This window comes from Humulus lupulus, chromosome 9, assembly GCF_963169125.1.
Source record: "Humulus lupulus chromosome 9, drHumLupu1.1, whole genome shotgun sequence".
Classification (NCBI taxonomy): Eukaryota; Viridiplantae; Streptophyta; class Magnoliopsida; order Rosales; family Cannabaceae; genus Humulus; species Humulus lupulus.
In genome coordinates, this window is record NC_084801.1 from 175,638,006 (window position 1) to 175,661,185 (window position 23,180).

At 42.8% G+C, this 23,180-nt stretch overlaps 3 protein-coding genes across 3 annotated transcripts; 2 read left to right on the top strand and 1 right to left on the bottom strand.

The window, feature by feature from the left end:
• Positions 1–11,444: 11,444 nt before the first annotated feature.
• LOC133800336 (uncharacterized mitochondrial protein AtMg00820-like) lies at positions 11,445–11,891 on the top strand. Its single transcript, XM_062238294.1, has one exon. The coding sequence runs from the start codon at positions 11,445–11,447 to the stop codon at positions 11,889–11,891; it is 447 nt and encodes a 148-aa protein (XP_062094278.1).
• A 3,690-nt stretch (positions 11,892–15,581) lies between these two features.
• Positions 15,582–18,790, top strand: LOC133801230 (transcription factor MYB1). Its single transcript, XM_062239402.1, has 2 exons — positions 15,582–16,058; positions 17,583–18,790. Exons 1-2 carry the CDS (start codon positions 15,749–15,751, stop codon positions 18,455–18,457), a joined length of 1,185 nt encoding a protein of 394 aa, XP_062095386.1. The 5' UTR covers positions 15,582–15,748; the 3' UTR covers positions 18,458–18,790.
• An 869-nt stretch (positions 18,791–19,659) lies between these two features.
• Positions 19,660–20,292, bottom strand: LOC133800338 (uncharacterized). The gene has a single exon (XM_062238295.1). It carries the CDS (start codon positions 20,290–20,292, stop codon positions 19,660–19,662), a length of 633 nt encoding a protein of 210 aa, XP_062094279.1.
• Positions 20,293–23,180: the final 2,888 nt, after the last annotated feature.

The following is a 23,180-nucleotide window of genomic DNA, read 5'->3' on the forward strand; positions in this document are numbered from 1 at the left end:
CCCGCCTTTGTTCGGGATATGGAGATGGAGCCCGGGGCTTTGGCAGCTACCGCCACCGAGGTGCGCATTCCGGTGGACCCCTAGGACTTGGAGAAAATTCCAAACGTTTTTCGGGGGACGGTGTATGAGACCGCGACCTACACCGTCGACCACTACTATGGGGCCACCGAAAGGGACCTGCAGGCAATCGAGACAAGGAGCCCGGAGAGCGTGATGGAGTCTTCACTGGGGATGGCTCTAACGGTAAGCTGGCTTTGCCCTCTTATACTCTTTGGCTACCATGCTTTGCCTTGTCTCTCCCTTTTTTCCTAAGGCAGTTGCCTCTTTGTTTTGTAGGGCGCCCTGGCTCTTCATCGGAGCATATCCAGGTCTAAGGCTCGGCTCGAGGACATGAGGGGTGAGAACCAGGCAGTTTTGGCCGCCCATCAAACTACCTTGGCTGCCCTGTAGACGGCCCAACAGCAGGAAAAAGATGCCAAGGATGCTTTGGCGGCCGCGCGGGCTGAGCTGGATGCAGCCCGTCCTAAGCTTCAAGAGGCCGAGGCTACCAAGGCCGCCCTTGCCACCGCGATGGCTAAGTTGGACTCTACGAAGGCCGGAGTTGAGGAGGCTAAGGCCGCCCTGGCAACGAAGAAGGCAGCTTCCAGCTCCACCATGGAGGACATGCTCTACCACTGTTGGGTCTACAACTCGGACGGCGACTTCTCCTTTTTAGGAGCGGACTGGGAGGACTTCCGGGAAGGGTTCAAAGCTCGCCTCCAGCAAGACGCGCCTTCTGAGACTAGGGAGGCCTCCACAGTGGCCGAGCAGGAGGGCGAGAAGGCGACCTCAACGGAGCAACCCGGTGGAGCCTAAGGCCTTTCTTTTTCTTTTTACATGCATGTTTTTTTTTTTGTAATTTTGTATGAGGTTTTTCCACCTCGAGACAATTGGTTTTAGTCAATTTTTGATTCACTGCACCTTAGTTTGTTTTCCTTTTTGGTGGTGCCATGATTGATACTCTTATATTTTTCTGGGAAAAACATATTAATCAATCTTGATCCAATTTTTAAGACAAATCCTGGTTGAATTCTGGACCTTGCTTTAAAAACTTAGTTCGCGCTAATTTGTATTGATATCTCGTGCTTTTTAAGAAAAACACTGATAAATCAATTTGAATCAACTTCTAAGTTTTAGGACCTGGTTATGTCCAGGACGCTAGTTTGAAAACTTAGTTCGCGTTAATTCTTTGACTAATATCTTGTGCTCTTTAAGAAAAACACTGATCAATCAATTTGAATCAACTTCTAAGTTTTAGGACCTGGTTATGTCCAGGACACTAGTTTGAAAACTTAGTTCGCGTTAATTCTTTGACTAGTATCTTGTGCTTTTTAAGAAAAACACTGATCAATCAATTTGAATCAACTTCTAAGTTTTAGGACCTGGTTATGTCTAGGACGCTAGTTTGAAAACTTAGTTCGCGTTAATTCTTTGACTAATATATTGTGCTTTTTAAGAAAAACACTGATCAATCAATTTGAATAAACTTATAAGTTTTAGGACCTGGTTATGTCCAGGACACTAGTTTGAAAACTTAGTCCGCGTTAATTCTTTGACTAATATCTTGTGCTTTTTAAAAAAAACACTGATCAATCAATTTGAATCAACTTATAAGTCTTTAAGGCGACCTGGTTATATTAGCCAAGTACCATATGCCCCCCAAGTAATTAGGAAAGGGTCTTTCGTGGTTACTTGAGATTACATTCGCAAATATACACAATAATGAAAGAAGATTTAATTATCATTGCTTAATACATAAGAAATGGCCTTTCTAAGTAAGTGTTACAAGGGTGTCACTGATAATACTTCTTCAAGTGGATGGCGTTCCAAGCTCGTGGGACCGCTTCTCTATTAAGCCGGGCTAACTTGTAGGTTCCTTCTTTTATGACCTCGGCAACTTGATAAGGCCCTTCCCAGTTCGGTCCTAGTACTCCATCTTTGGGATCCTTGCCGGCTAAGAAGACTCTCCTGAGGACCAGGTCGCCAATGCTAAAAGCGCGTTTTCGGACCTTTGAATTAAAATAACACGTAATTTTTTGCTGGTAATGTGCGAGCTGGAGCTGTGATTCTTCTTGCCTTTCATCAATCAGATCGAGGGATGAGCAAAGTAGTTCATGATTGTGATCCTGGTCGTATGCCTGGACTCTATGAGAGTATATCTTTAACTCAACAAGAAGGACTGCCTCACTCGCGAAAGCCAGGGAGAAAGGAGTATGCCCCGTAGGGGTCCGATGCGAGGTTCGGTATGCCCACAGCACCTGAGAGAGCTGTTCTGGCCAGACTCCTTTGGCTTCGTCCAGCCTCTTCTTAAGGCTCACCTTTAGCGTCTTATTGACAGCCTCGACCTAGCCATTTTCCTGAGGTTAGGCCATGGAGGAGAAGCTTATCATGATGCCGTACCTTTCACAAAATTCGGTGAAGAGGTCGCTGTCGAATTGAGTCCCATTATCGGATACGATTTTCTTCGGTAGCCCAAATCGATAGATAATGCTCTTGACTACGAAGTCGAGGACTTTCTTGGAAGTGACCGTTGCCAAAGGTTCTGCCTCAGCCCACTTTGTGAAGTAGTCGATAGCCACCACGGCGTAGCGGACCCCGCCCTTTCCAGTCGGGAGGGCGCCAACCAAGTCGATTCCCCAAACTGCAAATGGCCATGGGGAGGAGATCATCTTCAACTCGACTGGGGGAGCTCGGGCAATTGTGGCGAATCGCTGGCACTTGTCGCATTTCTTGGCATGCGAGATCGAGTCCTTTGATAGAGTGGGCCAGTAATACCCTTGCCTTAAGACTTTTAGGGCCAAGCTTTGCCCCCCAATGTGATCCCCGCAAAAACCCTCGTGCACTTCCTGCAAGATGGCCTTCGCCTCGCCTGGCAAAACACATCGCAAAAGGGGTAGGGAATGCCCACGTCGGTACAACATCCCATCTATCACTGTATACCTTGGAGCTTGGTATAGTACCTGTCGTGCGTCATTACGCCCCTCGGGTAACTTTCCTTCGATAAGGTACTCGAGGATGGGGGTCACCCAGGTCAGTCTGGCGTCAATCATCTCGACCTCCACCCCGACCTCTTCTATACTCGGTTTCTCCAGGAATTCCACCGGTACTAACCCCAACGTCTCCGTCTCCCCGGAGGTAGCGAGTTTGGCGAGGGCGTCTGCGTTAGCATTCTGCTCTCGAGGTATCTGCTCGATTGAGCCTTGTTCAAATGCGGACAGCTCGACTTTTACCTTGGCCAGGTAAGCAGTCATATTGCCTCCCCGTGCTTGATATTCACCTAGCAGCTGGTTTACCACGAGCTGGGAATTGCTAAAGCACTGAACGGAACTGGCTTTCAGCTCCCGGGCTACCCTTAGTCCAGCCAGCAAAGCTTCGTATTCGGCCTCGTTGTTGGAAGCCTTGAATCCGAATCTCAACGCCGAGTGGAATCTATGCCCTTCTGGGGATATCAAAATAATTCCAGCCCCGGAGCCGTTCTCATTAGATGAGCCATCCACGAAGATCTTCCATGACGCCTGGGGCGAGGTGACCTGGGGTGACTCTTCCACAGGATCCTCCCTGAAACCCGTGCACTCTGCCACAAAAGCGGCCTGGCCTGACTCTTTATGGCAGTTCGGGGGGTGTACAAAATTTCGAACTGACTGAGTTCGATAGCCCACTTTAACAGACGTCCCGATGCTTCAGGTTTTTGCAAAACCTGTCTTAAAGGCTGATCGATCATGACGTGTATTGAGTGGGACTGGAAATACGGCCTCAGCTTTCGGGAGGCCGTGATAAGACAGAACGCCAATTTTTCCATCAACGGGTATCGGTACTCAGCCTCGAGAAGCCTCTTGCTGATGTAGTAGCCAGTTTCTGAACCCAGTCTTCTTCACGGACCAACACGGCACTAGCTACATCTTCCATGACAGCTAGGTAAAGGAAAAGAGGCTCTCCCACCTTTGGTTTGGACAGTACGGGCGGCTCGGCCAAATGTGCCTTCAGGTCGAGGAAAGCACCTTCGCACTCCTTGGTCCATTCGAACTTCTTATTTCCTCAGAGCAGGTTATAGAATGGCAGGCACTTGTCGGTGGATTTTGAAATAAACCGATTTAGGGCTGCCACCCTCCCTGTCAGGCCTTGGACATCCTTACGCAATCTGGGTGAGGGAAGCTCGAGCAATGACCTGATCTTATCGGGGTTCGCCTCGATTCCTCTAGTGTTGACAATGAAACCCAAGAACTTTCCAGACGCGACTCTGAAAGTGCACTTCTGAGGGTTAAGCCTCATGTCGTATTCTCTTAGTATCTTGAAGCATTCTCCCAGGTCAGAAACATGGTTATCTGCAGTCTTTGATTTGACCAGCATGTCATCAACGTACACTTCCAAGTCTTCCCGATCTGGTTGGCAAACATTCTATTCACTAATCTCTGGTATGTAGCACCGGCGTTTTTCAGTCCGAACGGCATGACCTTGTAACAATAGACGTTAGTTGGGGTCATGAAGCTGGTGTGCTCTTGGTCTGCTGGGTTCATGGCGATCTGATTATAGCTTGAGTACGCGTCCATAAAGGACATGAGCTCGTGCCCTGCCATGGCGTCCACCATTTGGTCGATCCTTGGCAAGGGAAAACAATCTTTGGGGCAGGCTTTATTCAGATCGGAGAAGTCGATGCAGGTCTGCCATTTCCCGTTGGGCTTCGGGACCAGTACGGGATTGGCAACCCAAACCAGAAACTTGGCTTCACGGATAAAGCCGCATTTCTTGAGCCGAGCTACTTCTTCTTCTAAGGCCTCAGCCCGAGTTGTTTCTAGGCGCCTCTGTTTCTGGGACTTTGCAGGAACGCTCTTATCCAAATGAAGGGTGTGCATGATGACATTGGGACTGATTCCCACCATGTCCTCGTGTGACCATGCAAACACATCCAAGTTCTCCTGCAGAAATTTAATCATCTCCGCTTTCCTCTTGCCGCAGATGTTTTTCTCGAGCTTAACCATCCGTGAAGGATTTTGTGGATCGATACTTACTTCCTCGAGCTCTTCAATCGCTTGGAGCTCGGACTTGTCCTCGCCTATTCGGGGGTCGATATCCTCACTTATGACGATACTTTCTCCTCCGGCGCTTTGAGGTTTTTCAATCTCAGGATTAGTCAAAGGTTCCTGAGATTCCTCTTCTCCACCTTGGACGGCCATTGTTAGTTGCCCGGGTTTCAATTTTCCCTTCATGGAAATGCTATAGCATTCCCTGGCAGCAAGTTGATCGCCACAGACCGTGCATATCCCTGTGGAAGAAGGGAATTTCAGCGCGAGGTGGCGGACGGAGGTGATGGCTTCAAAAGCTATAAGTGTGGGTTGACCCAAAATGGCATTGTATGCGGCGGGATAGTCGATGACCACGAACTCAAGGAGTTTTGAGACTATTCGAGGTCCCTCTCCTAAGGTGATCACCAGCTCGATTGTCCCTATAGCCGCTGATCCTTCTCCCGAGAATCCGTAAAGCATCATGGAGGTCGCCTTTAGCTCGGCGACAGCCAGACCCATCTTCTCCAGCGTGGACTGGAATAGAAGGTTTACCGAGCTCCCATTATCGATCAGTACTCTCCTAACCCTCTGATTAGCGAGCTGTACGGCTACGGCCAGAGGATCATTATGAAGGAACTGAACGTGGCTGGCATCTTCTTCAGTAAAAATGATTGGTTGCCTTTCCAATCGCTGCTGCTTTGGCAATTGTTGCTCGGGGACGAACTCTACTCCATTATGAGCCTTGAGTTCATTGACGTACTTCTTTTGGGAACCTTTGCTCGTGCCAGCCAAGTGAGGACCTCCAGAAATTGTAGATATATCTCCTATCACTGGAGGAGGGACGTCTTGATCTATCCGAGACCCGGGCTGACCGACCGGGACCTCCGGAGCAGGTCGGCTTGCTGGAACCCTGTTCCGCGCATACTGAGCTAAGGGGCCGGCCCTGATGAGAGTCTCGATCTCATCTTTCAGGTGTCTACTATTGTCGGTATTGTGGCCAACGTCGTTGTGGAAACAGCAAAATTTGGAGGGGTCTCGCTTCCCCTTCTGGTGCTTTAACGGCTCCGGCTTCTTCCAAGGGAGGCAAGCAGAGTTTGTTAGGAAGATGTTCTCCCTAGAGTGGGTGAGCTCCGTATAAGTCGCATAGACCAGTTTAAATTTTTCTACGGACCTATTCTTCTTTGGGCCGTGCTGGTTGCCCTCGCCGCTCCCATTTCTCTTGCCTCCACTGAACTGGTTATTCTACGTAACGTTCTAGGTTGCTGTCACGACCTCCGTTCCCACTCCATTGGGCTATTCATGGATCTGGATGGTTCCTGCAGTTGAGGCTTGGGCCTCCTCCAAGTTGATCCACTCCTGGGCCCTATTTAGGAATTCGTTTACTGAGCTGACTCCCATCCGTTGTATTTCATTCCAAAGTCCCCCTCCGACGAGGATTTCAGTCCTCAAAGCCATGAGCTTGGAGCTGTCATCTGCGTCTCTGGCCCGAGCGGCGACGTTCGCGAACCTGCTCAGGTAAGCCTTCAGAGGCTCGTCGGGTTGTTGCCTCACGTTAGCCAGGGAGTCGGCCTTGACGCGGGCAGCCTGGGAGGCTCGAAATTCCCTTTTGAAGTTAGTAGAGAAAGTTTTCCAGGAGCTGATTGATTGCTTCTTGCTTTGTTTGAACCACTGTCTGGCTAGCCCAGTCAGTGTGGAGGGAAATATCAAACACCTTAGCTTGGGACCAATGTTGTGGGCCATCATCAGGGTGTTGAACATACCCTGATGATCTGACGGATCTCCGTCCCCATTGAATTTGGACAGGTGCAGCATGCGGAAACCAGGCGGGTATGCCGTTGCGGCTATACCGAGGGTGAAGAGCTCGAGCTCGTCCCCTGAATCATAGTCGTCTTTTTCTTTTTCTGACAGGAGCTTCCTCATTAACTCTTCCATTTGAGCCAGGCGCTCAAGGGTTTTGTCCTGGCCTCCTTGGTTATTTCGGGGCTGTTCAACAGCTCTGGATCCATTGTATGCGTTTAGTGGGTTATTGCCCCTCCTATCTTGAGATAGGTTATTTAGGACATTCCCGCCGTCACGGACCTCGGACAGGTCTCCCCTTGAACGAGCATGGTTGCCACTTCCTACTGGGTCCCCCCTATGAGAGTTAAGGCAATCTCGTAGGTCTCCCCTAAGGGTGGCTTGAGGACTTTGCGCCGAGCTTAGGCGTTAGCGTAGGTCTCCCCCAGAAAGGTCACTCCGGCGACTTCCGGTCCAGTAGCTCCCGTTAGAGAAGCTCGGAGCTCGCCTCTGGGGGTGAGGATCCGGGACTTCCCTGGGCGCCCTGCTAAGATGGGAAGGTCTTGCGGAAGGCGGGTTTCGCCTGCCGCTCCCATAAGCTAGGATATCTTGGACAGGTCGAGGAGGAGATGGGTATCTTATCGGTAAGGGAGGATGCCTGACCGGGGATGCAATCCTGCTTCCGTCAGGGCAGATTAGGTTAGGTAGGGGCCTTTCGGCCCTGCCAACCTGCGGGCCTTGCGCCTGGCGATCTGAGCGAGGTGCAGGACGGCTGGCCGGGATGGGCTGTCGCTGTGAGCTCTCCCCGGATCTCTTTCTAGAATTCCCTCAAGCCCTCCTGGGCGCGCTCGAGGCTGGCTGTGAGCTAGGAGTTGAAGTTCGGACCGAGCGACTATACTGTTTCTCGCCCCTAGGTATTTCCTCGAATACTGCCTCTCGGCGGTGCGATGAAGGGGTAGAGTTGGATGTCGAAGGTCTGGCCGACCGGCTAAGCCTGGACTGATTACCCCGGCGGGACTTATGAGTCTCGCCTTGCATCTTTCCGATGTTAGCGTCGGTTGTAAGAGGGGGTAATCGGGCCAACACCTCCTGAATCTGTTGGTTAGCTTTCGCCAGCTGACTCCTCAGTTGTGCATTCTCCATCTCCACCGCCGTGTAGAAATCTGGGTTCAGATTAGGTGGCTGGGGTGCCGAACTTCCAGTGTCATCCTGGCCTATCGGGCGCTTGCCCGGTCGCTGCTGAACTTCAAGATTTTGCTCACCAGAGATGGCGGCATGATGGGCCTCCTGCCCCTCATGTTGTTCCGCCTCATTACCGTGTCTTGATCGAGTGGCCACCATAGTTGGATGTCTGCGATAGCACCAATCTAACAAGCTCTCAATGAAAGCACCAAACTGTTGATGCGGTTCTTCGCCAACAGGTAATTAAGAAAATAAGAGAATGTGATTAGTGCTAAAAGTTGAACCAAAATGGATGAGTGATCTCAATGTAAAATGATAATGCCAACCCTTTTTTTAGGTGGTTCAAAGGTTAAAATCCTTCTACTCCACCAGCCACTATTATTGCTATATTTCTGGTATTCTTTACAAAGTATTTTGTTACACCATAGAATCCAACCCTTTGCAACTCCCAGGATCTGCATATTTATAGGAGAGGGCACCTGGGGGTTGGTAAGGGGGGTCATCCCGTGACCTCCTTACCCATCATGTCACTCCTGTGACATTCATGATTAATTCCTAAAACCTGACACATGAAGTGTGGTCTAATCAATGGGAAAGGGGGATAATGGGCCGCACGGCCTAACCCAGTCATGGGCGCCTGAACACGAATGTTCTTGCTGCGTGTCCGAGAATTCAGGGATATATCAGACACGTGATGTCTGATATATGCACGTTTACATTGCGTGGTTGACTTTATAAAAGGTCATAGCTTCCAACTCCAACTTGTATCACGAGCTGGATGCCTTCTTGACCTGCGGCCTTCATAGTCCTGACTTGGCCCTTAACTAGTCTTGATAGACCTTTGGTTACCTCGAGCTAAAGAGGTAGGACCTGACAATAGCAGCTCCGGCCACGTGGCATCCCTGGAGCTGAAATATAATTACGCCATATCCCAGCTCGCTAATAGCCCGTGGAAAATTAGGGCGTACAAACGCAAACTAAACTTGCATAATGGCTATGGTGTAGTGTTTGGTGGCTTTTGGGGTCGATTTATTAGCTATGGTTTTCTTTTTGGTTGGTGGTGGGGTTGATTGAGTGGTGGGTTTTCGCTTTTGATCTCTTGTTTTTATGGCTGCCATAGGGGTGTAAAATGATAGCCAAGAATGGCTATGGAACTTCACAAATAAAATATTATTAAGCAATAAGGCAATCTAGAATATATCCACGTGCATATCAACTACCAAAGCTTCCCAATAATAACAAGGCACAGTTAAATATCCAAAAGGACCAGCGGTTAAGCATCACAAACAACTCAAGAACACAATCCAAAGCCACAAATTCAACTCAAGCAATATTTTTCATCGATAGTTCAAGAGAAATGACTGTCCAAAAAGCAACATGCCACCCTCACAGATCAAAGCATACAACAATAAACCCCTGTGTAATTTCCCCAAAATCACAATGCTACACTCAAAGATCAAGACAGGAGCAATATTACTACAATACATAATAGAATTAACCAAAGATGGCAACTCAAGAGGAACAATTCACAAACACAAATGAACCAATCCAAGGTACATAAAAATATTATCCAGAAAGATCTACAAAGGAGCAGCTCGGTAGAGGTGGAACGACATTGGGGCTTGGGTTGTGGTGTTGCTTAACCAAGAGCTCACGAAGCTAGGGTCGGGGCCGATTTTTTTCTGGGTGCGATGGAGCTCACGATGCAGGAGTTTTCTTGGAGACACACGTGGCCTCGTATTAAGGGGAGGCGTGCCTGGGCTTGTGGAATTTAGGCCCTCGCTTGGTGCACACTTGGGGCTCTACAGCGGAACGGGTGCAGAATCGTGCCTAGTGGTGGCCCATGAATGGAAGTCGCATTGGGTTGAAGGCACGCAGAGGTGGGCTTGCACCTGGGGTCACTTGGTTCGGGGGTTGGGTTCACGGGTGCTTGAGATTTGGAGCTTGGCTCGGAGAAAAAGGGTTGTGAGGATGGTGGTTAGGTAGTCAGAGCTGAGGATGATGGTGGTTATGGGAGTGGTGGCTAGGGTGAAAGGAAGAGAGAGACGAGAAGGAGAATGGGAAAAAAGGTATCGGGATAGGCTGGTTCTTCTTTTATTACTTTACCACTTTTTACATAGTATATATTATAATACATTTTCAAAAGACTTATAATTATGTGTTGTGGAAAGTAGTTTTTGGTGTAGTGGCTTTTATAGAATTTCACCCCCATTATTTTTTTGTTAAGCGCCAGGCAGTCTTCAAACTCTTCTCACAGACCATCTTGATAACAGGCTCTACCGTGTCTCCAGTCCATCGTCTCCTTCATCCTCGTCAATCTCCTTGTTTACTATGTCCAAGTCGTCTCCTCATGTTTGGCATTCACGTTTGGGCCACCCGTCTGCTTTCATCACCAACCATGTTTTACATAATTTTCAGTTATCTTCTGTTAAACCAGATAATATTTCCTTTTGTAATTCCTGTAATCAGACAAAATCTCATCGCCTCCCCTTTTCTCTTTCTGTATCTTGGGCCTCCGAGCTTTTTGAGTTAATACACATAGATTTATGGGGGCCTTCCCCTGTTTGTGCCATTACTGGTGCCCGTTACTTTGTTTTATTCATTGACGATTTTTCCCGTTTTACTTGGTTGTATCTACTTAAAACCAAAGATGAAGCTCACCAGGCTTTTACTATTTTTCGCTCCATGGAAATTTGCAAAACCCATCCGTCGCGTTCGCTCTGATTGGGGCGGTGAATTCCACACCCTTTCCTCTTTTCTCACCAACATTGGTGTTATCCATGAACACTCTTGTCCTCACACCCCTGAACAAAATGGGCGGGTGGAGCGCAAAAATAGACATGTGATTGAAACCGGTCTCACCTTGCTAGCCCATGATGCTATGCCCTTGCATTTTTAGCCCTATGCCTTCACTGCTGCCACTTATTTGATTAACCGGATGCCTACTTGGGTGTTGAATTTAGCGAGTCCTTATTCCATGTTGTATAACAGGCCACCATCCTATGGTCATTTTCGTATTTTTGGCTGTGAGTGCTATCTGTTTTTACGACCCTATAATGCCCACAAATTAAAGTTTCGGTCTAAGTCTTGTGTCTTTATGGGCTATAGCAGTAATCACAAGGGGTACCTCTGTCTTCATCGTGATACAGGTCGGCTCTATGTCACCCGTCATGTTGTTTTCAATTAATCTTCTTTTCCTTTCAGTCCTTGGTCTGCTAGTCCTCTCCTCATGTGTCCATTCCTCCTACTTACATTACCTCCTTACCTTTCCTTCCTCCTGTTTCCCAGCTGAATATACCTTCCATATCTCTCCCTTCCTCCCAGCCGACTATACCCTCCCCATCTCTAACCTCCTCACCTACTATGCCCACGCCTATCTCTTCACCATCTTTACCTCCCTCCTCACCTCCTCCGGTTTCCCAAGGTTCCCCTCCCAATATCAATTCCATGATCACCTGCTCCAAGGTCGGTATAGTCAAACCAAAGTTGTTATGTGCTATTGCTGCTCATATACCGATTGAGCCCACCACCTTCAAAGAAGCTTTTCAATCATCGGCATGGAGAGAGGCCATGGCAGTTGGGTTCCAAGCTCTCACTTCTCAAACCACTTGGAAATTAGTTCCACCACCCACCCATTCTAAGGTCATTGGCTGCAAGTGGGTGTATAGAATTAAGTTACTTGCTGACGGTTCTGTTGAGCACTACAAAGCGTGCTTGGTTGCCAAAGGGTTCCATCAAACTGTTGGTTTTGACTTCTCCGATACTTTTAGTCCAGTGATAAAGCCGACCACCATCAGATTAGTGTTGAGTTTAGCTATCTCGCATGATTGGTCCGCCAATTGGATGTTCAAAACGCTTTTCTACATGGTGATTTATCTGAGACTATTTACATGATCCAACCCCCCGGGTTCATTGATTCTCGGCATCCCAACTATGTGTGCAAGCTTACTAAGTCAATTTATGGACTCAAGCAATCACCTCGTGAGTGGTTTACCAAGTTGAGTACTACTTTGTTACACTACAGATTTCAAGCTTCAGCTGCTAATCCTTCCTTATTTCGCTATCACACTAGTGGTGCTACCATTATTTTTCTTGTTTATGTGGGCCCCTTGCATTATTTTTTGGGCATTGAGGTTCATAGATCTGCTTCTGGCCTTCACCTCAGCCAGACAAAATATGTGCGTGACCTACTCATCAAAACTGCCATGCTTGATTCTAAGCCCTGGCCACCCCTTTGGCTTTAGGTCCCTTGTCCCTTCATGATGGATCTCCTCTCTTGGATCCCACTGCCTATAGAAGTATTCTTGGCGCCTTGCAGTATTGCACCCTCACACGCCCCAATCTTTCCTTTGCAGTCAACTGTTTGCGTCAGTTCATGCACGCTCCCACCACCTCTCACTTTCAGAGTGTTCAACGGTTCTTACAGTACCTTAAAGGCACTGCTCACCTTGGGATCTTTCTTCACCCATCGACTGATCACACTCTCTACACATACACGGACGTTGACTGAGCTTCTTTCCTCGATGAGAGACGTAGTACTAGTGCCTATTGTGTCTTTCTTGGACATAATTTAATTTCTTGGTCATCTTCCAAACAGAAAGTGGTCTTGCATTCTAGCTCTGAATCAAAGTATCGAGCGCTAGCCAATGGAGCTGCTGAAATTGCTTAGGTCACCTCTTTACTTGTTGAGTTGGGATTTCCTCTCACATCTTCTCCTCGGCTTTTCTGTGACAACATTAGCACCCTGAATCTCGCTTCCAATCCTGTTCTGCACACCCGTACAAAACATGTTGAACTGGACCTCTACTTCATTCGTGAACGAGTGGCTTGCAAGGCTCTCAGCTTGGCTTATCTTCCCTCCATGAACCAGCTTGTCGACTGTCTTACAAAGCCATTAGTGACCTCCAGATTTCAAGACCTTCGCACCAAACTCACGGTGCTGCCACGCCCCCTGAGTTTGTGGGGGGATGTTAGTATATAATATTTGGTTGCATTATATTTGGTATTTTACTTATGTAGGACACATGTACTGTTACTGTTCTAGAATAATCCTTTTTCTCAGTATATAAAGAGTCACTGTGTACCTTTTCTCAAGGAAGGAAAGATAAACAACCATAACCATTTATTCTCCAAACATATAGTATATTGTATTTTATCTATTATAAATCTTGTTCTTTACAAATTGCAATCTCAAACATTGATTTGCTAAAGTACACATGAAACTATTGAGTCTCCCACTCATTCTTCTTTCTTCTAAATCCCTTAGAAGTAGTGTTGAAATCCCTTCAACACTTTTTCTGAAATCCCCTTAGAACTCTTTGAACAAAATCCCTTTGTTCTTCAACTTCAAGTATTTCGAACTAATCAGCTTCAAGAATGAAGCTTCAAAACCTAACGAAAATCTGCAATAAATACAAGAGAGTAGATCTAAGAAGGCAATAACAAAATCTCTCTGCAAAAAATATGTTCGTTAGTTCAACGTCCAAGTCCCAAAAAGACCTGTAAATATATTTAGCTAACTAATCCTAAAACAACCACTTAACCACAATTAGTTAAAGTTAATTGAAAACTTATCCTACGTGGCAAGTGAAAATACTGAGATCACCATATGCAACAAACACGCAATACAGATGCATCTGTGATCATGATTTGCCATTCAGAAAAATACCTGCACAAAACATGATTATTACAATCTCCCGCTTGGAAAATTATGATCAATGAACAAAACAAAGCAGACCAACAATAATCATTACCAGAACTAAAATAAAAAAAGAATCATGTCAAGTGAAAAACACAATTGTTAAATTAATGCAAACCAAACTAAAACTAAAACTAAACAGAACATAATATAAAGAAAGACAACAAAATTCATGAAAACATAAAAAAAAATGAGAATCCAAATAATCTTCAACTTCTCCCCCTCAGTGATCATAATTAAGGAACTACTTTCTTGAGTCGAGGCGTGTTCTTCATAGAAGCCCTTGGTGCAGTTTCAGATGAATTAGGAGACGACACATATTTCTCCCCTTGAATTTGTGATTCCCCCTGGATATCAATATTTTGTGAACCAGTTTTATCTCCTGAAAGGAAAAGCTCCCCCTCATTCGCAGGCATTGCAGAAACTGTATTCTCTGTTGGAGCTGTCACTTCCTTTTGAATCGTACTCGTTACTTTGGGCATAGCAGCTTGGGATGACTCCCCCTCAACCTATACAGTTTTAGTCCCAGCAGCATCAAGTCCCGACTGAACCTCATGATCCTCCATTGTGGAAACAGACATTTTGTGAAACGGAGGTGTTGAAACATTGATCGATGGAGAGACACCGCTAGAATGAATTGTGGAGATCACCATGATTTTTATCTTAAGCACCTATGCGTATATAGATTTTTCAAAAGCTTTTTGCTGAGTCTGATCTTTGTCATAATGATTGTAACGCCCTGGTTACTCCAAGACCGTTACTGTGAACTTTGAACCGTGCTTAACTCGCTAATTCAGTCATTTGGTTATAAACGTGCATCTAGGCGTCATTAATAGGGTAAGGTGAAAAATCTCGATCAAAAGGAAATGATATATTTTATTTAAAACATAAAACTGTACATGGGCCCATAAAAACATTTACACAGTTATTTACAATCCAAAATAGTCATTACAGTGTAAAATTACAACCCGCCGACCTAAGCGGCAAAATATAGGGTTAACCCCTAGTTCCTCTGAGAAACACCTTGGTCATGATGGTCAAGCAGCCGCATATGTACACATTACCATCTAAGCTCTCCACTCAAGACTGGGTGAGCTTTTCTTTCCCTTTACCTGCACCACATAGCACCCGTGAGCCAAGGCGCAGCAAGAAAACCCATTACTACATGTATACAATATCAGATGATGATTATGATAATCATACTGGGCTTGTAGCCCAAATCAGATAAGTGAAGATCAATAAAGACTCTGATAATCATGCTGGGGCTTGTAGCCCAATCAGATAAGTGACTATTAAGTCATACTATGAGTAGATGGCTAATAAGTCTATCTCTAGGGCTCTGCACCCTAATTAGATAAGTGACTTTTGAGTCACACACTGTGCAGGTGACTAATAAGTCAACCTCTAAGGATCTGTTCCCTGTATAGATGACTAATAAATCCATCTCTAGGGTTTTGCTCCTTAAATAGATAGCTAATAAGTCCATCTCTGTGGATCCGCTCCCTAAGCCATGTGACATGTCGGCCACCTTAGCCTTTTGGCTCTGACTCTAAGTAACTAGCTAGCCTTTAGACTAGATCAACGTTTTTGTTTTCATCGAACTTAAGGTCGGTCAAGTATTTCATGCTCAGGTTGATAATGCTTATATCGATTAGATCTAATCTTTTTGGCTTGCGTGAAATACGCTAATACAATTCTTGACTCATAAACCAATACCATACGACCAATACTCAATACTACTGCCTAGCCCTCCCTAAGTTTTTAATATTATATATTATTTTTTTATTTTTTTAATAATTAAAATTAAAATGTATGAATTAGAAGCCACCCAGTAAGTTTATTGTCCCCCCCCCCAAAAAAAAGTTGCAATTTTGCCAAATTTACCAATTCTCTTTGTCATGTTTTTAAGAAAGACACATTGGTAAATGTAAAAAAATGGTGGACAATCCCGAAACAATTGCCCTACAGCGGAGTTACCATGGAACACTGAGTCTTCTAGCAGTTAATTCTGGTAGCCACTGTACTGTGTTTAGAGAGAGAAAGAGATAGAGAGATGGATACTGTGGACGACATTACTACCCTCACCTCCGAGATCGACGCCGAAGAATTGGACGGACTCGGCGGGAGCGGTGACGATGCCGGGAAGACGGGAGACGATGGTGGCAGTGGGAAAGCTGGGAAGGACAGAGTAAAAGGGCCTTGGTCTCCAGAAGAAGACGCAATTTTGAGTAGACTAGTGAGCAAGTTCGGGGCAAGGAATTGGAGTCTGATCGCCCGAGGAATCTCTGGCCGATCCGGCAAGTCTTGCCGGCTCCGATGGTGCAATCAGCTCGACCCAGCTGTCAAGCGCAAGCCCTTTTCTGGTACAATTGTCCCTTCAAGTTCTCTTTCTCAATTTTTCATATCTTTGATTTTAGGGTTTTTCGCAATTTTGATAGAAATGCTTTTGAGTTTGAAAATTTTACTATCGGTTTCGTGGCTCATCGAATTTTGATACGATAATGCATAAATGTCCTATTTTTTAACCGAAAGATCAGAGCTTTGCTCTTTCACTAGCTATACGCGAGAATTGTAAGAATAGTATTTTTCTTAATGTAAATGTGTGTGTTTGTAATTTGAACTTGAAGTTTATGTTATGATCTGTGAATTCCCGATTTCAGATTTTTCCTAGTTAAATGAATAGGGTTTATTAAAGCACCATTAAAACTTTACAATTAATAACTAAGGGGTGCTTGCTACGAGATTTGAGTTTGTGAGATTTGAGTTTGTGAGAGTAGAGTTAGAGAGAGTTTAGATTAAGGAACTTGAAGCTCAAGTGTTCAAAGGTTTTAAGGTAACCCAGCTAACCCACGTGGAAACACAAATACCAAACCCATCAAAAATAAATTTAACAAACATGGGATAGATTTGAATTCCTATTCCCACCAACCCAAATTCTTGGTTCTGCACATGCTTATTGTTTAGCTTGAAGTTTTTGTATGACTTTGATATATTTTCTGTCACTTTGGTTATGTGGGTTGCTTTAATCTCTATTAGTGATTAACATTTTCATGTGTACACTTTTAAATTGATAGTCTGATAGCATTTTTGAAGGCTTTGCAAATATTGAGTGCCTCACACTTTATTTATTTGTTTATTTTTATTTTTTTGGGAGGGGGTGTCCACTTCAATGAATGATTGTATGGTGATGAGCTTCCACCTGAATGGAATCAGAATTTCACATTGCACAAATCATGAGCGTTCAGTTTGGGCGTGTATCAGCATCATCTATCATTGTGCTGTATAGTGAAAATTTTCATACCAAAAGAACGTGTCATTTCTTAGGATTTGTGAGAGTTCTGTTTACTTCCATTGTCACTTTTGCTGTGAGCCGGCTGTTGTTTTTTATACACCTAACCTCTGCCCCTCTCTATTCTAATACAATTTTCCTTTCTTAATAAAAAGTAAATATCCAACCTCTGCCCAAATTCAATTATGTAAGAGAAGCAGAGAGTGCAATTAGCAAGCTAAGGTTGCTAACTTATTTTGTAATACAATTGGCAAGTCTGGATGCAGTTATCTCAACGAAAAAACTCACCATTAAATTGTAGTAGAGAATATAGCCTTAAAGTCGTACATTATTATATTGGCTTAGATTATGTAGCATACTCTTACATATTTTTAATTATGTTGATACCCTTTATTTGAACTATAGTGGTGATCAGTATTCAATTGCTCTCAGTTTATAGCTTCCATGTAAGATGCAAGATTTGGGATGGTTTATCAGCATGTTCTTGCTTCCCGCTTTCCATCAAAGGCGTTTTGAATATTTGCTAGCAATACGTTCACACATAATCTGTTTCTTTATTATTGTCAAGGACTCAAGGCTAATATTGCTATTCTTTCAGATGAGGAGGACAATATCATAGTTGCAGCCCATGAAATTCATGGAAACAAATGGGCAGCTATTGCTAGGCTTTTAACAGGAAGAACAGACAATGCTATAAAAAATCATTGGAATTCCACCCTAAGGCGTAGATGTTTGGAGCGTGATAAAGTAAAGTTGGAACCAGGCAATGCTGTAGAAGATGTTAGCTTTGACAGAACTAAAGCATCATCTGAAGAAACCATGTCATGTGGTGATACCAATTCATTTAAGTCCATGGAAGGAAGAGATCCCTCCTTTGTGGAGCATATGGTTGATCATAATGAAATCAAGTTGCCAGCAGAAGGTTATTTAAGTCACGAAGTACTGGAACCACCTACACTTTTTCGACCAGTGGCACGTGTTAGTGCATTTAGTGTATATAATACTTTAGATGGACAACAACCACTATCATTAATTCAAAGGCCTGTTCCAATGCAAGGACCTCTGGTTCAGCTAGCAAAATCTGATGTTCAAATTTTTAAATTGCTTGAAGCAGAATATGGGGGGAACTCAGTGCCTCATCAATGTGGTCACGGTTGCTGCGAGGTGAAAGATGGTAAAAATTCTCGAAACTCTTTGTTAGGACCAGATTTTGTCGATTTTACAGAGCCTCCAGCAATTTCAAGTTTTGATCTGGCTGCAATTGCCACTGACATTAGCAACCTTGCTTGGCTTAAAAGCGGGTTGGAGAATACCAGTGTTAGAGCAATGGATGATGCAGCGGGTAGAATTATATCTAATGGATCTCAAATACAAATGGGACGCTTTGAAGAGAGTAGAACCAGTGATCACTTGGTTTTCGAAGAAAGAAGGGAGAACTTGATGGGCATGAAAACTAATGTGCTATCAACTTAGGACTGGTAAATAATTCTCTGACAAGCAAAATCATGAAACTCAGGTCTTTGTGATTGAATATCCTGATGATGTTCGTGGGAGTTGCAATTTTGAAGACGCAGGAGGATCTAAAATGTTTTTATAAGGTATAGAGATTCATATTTAAGGGCCAAGAAATTGTGAAGGTTTTGACCAAGTCTGAATAACTAATTCTCAGTGTTTCTTCTATTTTTTTTTTTTAAGTTAAAGAACATAGGATTTATGGTTCCTTGGTGAGGTGTTGTGTTGGTCAGTCTGCAGACTCTGAATGTATAGTAAAAAAAAAATCATAATTTATATTAGTTAGTTTTTTCAGTGGGAAGGTCTGGTTTTTGTTCTGTGTTTACTACTGCTAAGTTATTATTTTTGCTTGTATTTATAAACTTCCATTATTGCATAGGACTACTGCTAAGTTCAACTGAGTAAAGTTAGTTGGTATTACTGTGTAGAACCACACTTCACACACACACATATGAAACAATGTTGTTCATTCTTTTTCCTTTGTCGTTTTTGTCATTTTGGCAGTACTTATTTGAGCAAAATTGCTACTTCCTAATTGACAAATTTTAGATTGATAGTTGTGTTTTTGGACAGGAAAATATATATATTTTTGCAGCAGAAAATATATTCTTTTGAAACAATTTTAAGACACCAAATTAAGGGATTTTTTTTTCTTTCCCTTTTTTTTTTCTTGAGAAAGGGTAGATATGATTGCTCTCAATTTTAACTATCTTGTCAGAATAGACCCACATAAATTCCGTCACTCCCTCTTTCTCTAGAGGCTTGATTTTTTTTTTAAAAGCAGAGGCTTGTATCTTAAGTGGAACGTTCATGGAATTAATTCAAGTAATGTAAAGATAAATTAGATTTTCACACGATGAGAGGAGTAATTAAAAGTGTTTAATTCTATGCTTAAACGCTCTTATCGTATAGGGAAAATAGATTTTCACATGATGTTTATTGCAGCAAATATATATTGATTATTAATAATTAAAAAAGATCAAAAACAGTAACATCATATTATTTAGTTTTCATAACAAAAGAACACATATATAAGAACTAGAATTCGGTTCGCAAGAAATCCAAGAAGACTGAAAAAGAATCAAATAAAGAAACTCTAGTCTTGTAATTAACACATAATTCCCGATAAACTAACTTAAACTCAGAGAGGTTAACGTCTCTCCTCAACGATCAAAAGGCCCATTGGGGTGAAGTTGCTTGCAGAGATTCACGTAAGCCAGATATAAGAGTCGATCCTTAGCCCCAGTTCGGTGAATCTCATTTGTCTTGCAGAACAACTTGAGGTGTTGAAGAGTGCAGCACCCCAAGAGTTGAGCCAACAGCAAGAAGAGCCAGTTGATACTGTAACCATCGTTCTGAGAATCAATGACTACCGGCTCAGAGCTGTCTTGGTGACACGATGGGCAAGTGGGGAGTTTGGGCTTTAACCAAGAGAGCGGGGCTCTGTCTCTCATATCCTCCTTGGTCCTCTCGATGAAGCTCCCCACCTCCAAGAACTCCTTCATCAAATCCAACTCCATCTCGAATTCTTGCTTACAATTCCTGCACCGTAAGTCACCCCTGATCGCCGTTATCCTATTTTCCATCAGGTACTCAAAGCTGCGCACCTTGCAGAGTTGTGCCATGGCCCAAGGATACAGAGGACGAGAATCTTGGGGCCGGGGCGATGGCAATGAGGACGACCACGACCATGATGGTGGTGGTGTAGGAGGGTGGATTAGGGTAGGAGAAGGACTAGGACAGAGTGTGTCATTCTCAGAACTACTCTGCATGTACACGTTGAGCTGCTTGGCCATGGCTATGGCTGACAAGTTTGAGAGAACGAGAGAGAGGGAGAGAGATGAGTTGTCAGGAATAATAAACTTGAGAGATATGAATGTATTTATAGAGAGAGACTCAGACTGGGAGACTAAAGAGAATAATTATCTTCTCCGGGTTATTCTACATATTTTCATGTGTGTTTATTGTATTTACCTTTTTCAAAAGATTATTGTAATTTATTAATTGTTTTAAATGAAGTTGATTTAAAAACTATAATTGAATTATATTTTTATAATATAATAAAAAAATATATTATATATGTGTATGTGTATATATCACTTATGAAATTTACATTTGGATTTGTATGATTTCAGTTTCGTTGTTGGTTTAATTCGTTTGCTTGTAATTAAAGGTCGTTTTCTTTAAACCTGAAAGTTTTTTTACAATGATGACATTAACATCTCATTGAGTCCTCACTTAAAATAGATTTTAAGATTGATCCCTTCTTTTTCTTGTCCTTAAAAAGAGCTCTTTGTAATATAAGATACAAGTTATATCTATGGTTGAGAGCTCTTATTATCGACTACATATACAGTACTTGCAGCATTTTCTTTTTTCTTTTCTTGTTATATCCATCAATTTATTTTAGTTGTATCTGCCTTTGAGATTATCTATAGTATGATATTTTACTCTGCAATAAATATGTGTTATATATATTAAAAAATTGTTGGATATAGATTGTTTTTCATCCAAAATATAGGCACTTATACTGTTTTAAGTACATTAATAAGTTGAAATTTTTTATTTTTTTTTACATTGTATAATATAGTTATAAATTATCTCCTATAAATTTTGAAAAAAATTTAAGATAATTTAGAATACTGAAATTATGATTTAAATAATTTGTTGCATAAATACTTGTTTTAATATTTATACAAGCATGCAACATGTTATTTAGATCCTTATTTTCATACCTATTTATTTTTCCTTTTTCATATTGATTTTGAATTGTTTCAACTTTCAGATTGGCATGTTTTTTATTTTTAAAATTTTTCTAAAATTTGCATGCATGTGTGGGTTTCTATTTCCTTGTTGTGATTCATTTTATGCCTCAATTCTCTTCTCATATTTGATTAGGGTGTTCACCTCCTATAGTATTGTATTATTGTTTATTTTTATGTGTTTATTTAAAAAAAAAATTAAAATAATTATTCTAAAATTGAAATTTGAGGGTACCGAAAGCTATTTTGGTGGATTGAATTTGTTTTTTTGTTCTTCTTACTATTAATTTATAAGTTTGAAAATACTACTAGATACAATTGCATTATGAAATTGGTTTTGCTGCTTATCCTAATTACTATACTCAAGATCATTTCTTTATCAAACAATAATTAAAGAACACATAAAATATTACATGGTTGGGAAAAATTGCTACTTGACCTGTATCTTATTATTTAGTTTTCATAACAAAAGAATACTTATATAAGAACTAGAATTGGCTTCACAAGAAATCCAAAAAGAGTGAAAAAGAATCAAATAAAGAAAGTCTAGTCTAGTCTTGAAATTAAGACATAATTCTCAATAAGACATAAAACCAGAGTCTGTCGTCAACGATCAAAAGGCCTAGAGGGGTCAAGTTGCTTGCAGAGATTCCATTAAGCAAGATATAGGAGTCGATCCTCAGCCGCAGCTCGATGAATCCCATTGGACTGGCAAAAGAACTTGAGCTATTGAATATTGCACCCCCAAGAGTTGACCCAACAATAAGAAGAGCGTATTGATATTGTAAGCATCGTTTTGAGGATTGATAATTATGCAAAGATTACACAATCTATAGAACTCAAAAAGAAAGGGAGTAGCTAAGTATATTGCAAAAGAATAGCAAATGTTCTCTTACAATAAAATAATCAGCCAAGCTTTATAAAAGGCAAAAGATAATAAAATAACATAAAAGACTAAAATAACCTTAAGATAATAACTCTAACACCCCCCCCCCCCCCCCAAAAAAAAAACTCACGATGCAGTAGCAATAAGCATCGAGAGTTTGCCTACTAGAAAGTGAAAACGAGAAATAGAATGCGACTTAGTAAAGAAGTCAGTTATCTGTAAAGAAGAAGGAACAAAAGGCAAAGTGATAGTGCCAAGCTTCAGATGGCGACGAGTTAAATGACAAATAATCTCAATGTGCTTGGTGCGTTCATGAAAAACTGAATTGTGAGTAATCTGGATGGCGCTCTGATTGTCACAATACATAGGAGTGGGTTGAGAATGACAAACATCCATATCTTTAAGCAACCATCTTAACCAAACAATTTCTTTAGTAGTAGATGACATAGCGCAGTACTCTGCTTTAGTGGAAGATTGTGAGACAATAGTTTGTTTCTTACTTTTCCAAGAAATAAGAGAATCACCCAAAAAGATATAGAAACCAGTAACAGACTTCTGATTTGTGGGATCACGACCATGATCGGCATCGGAGTATGCACGAAGCTCCAAGGAAAAAGTGGAGGGAAACAAAAGACTTTGAAATATAGTACCTCGAAGATACCTCAAAATGCGAAGAACAACTGTCCAGTGAACAGTAGTAGGAGAGGAAACAAATAGACTCACAATGTGAACAACATATGCAATGTCGGGGCGAGTGACAGTGAGATAAACAAAACTACCAACAATAGTGCGATACAAAGCAGGATCATGCAAGGGAGTGCCATCAGAAGGAGAATACTGAACATTGAGCTCAGAAGGAGTGGCAACTACTTTTGTATCTGTAAGACGAGCATGCTCAATGATGTCAGAAGTGTATTTTGGCTGAGAAAGAAGATAACCTTTTGCGGAGAAGGCGACTTCAATACCTATAAAATACCGAAGAGGACCCAAATCCTTCATCTCAAACTGGGAAGCTAATTGAGACTTTAAGACTCCA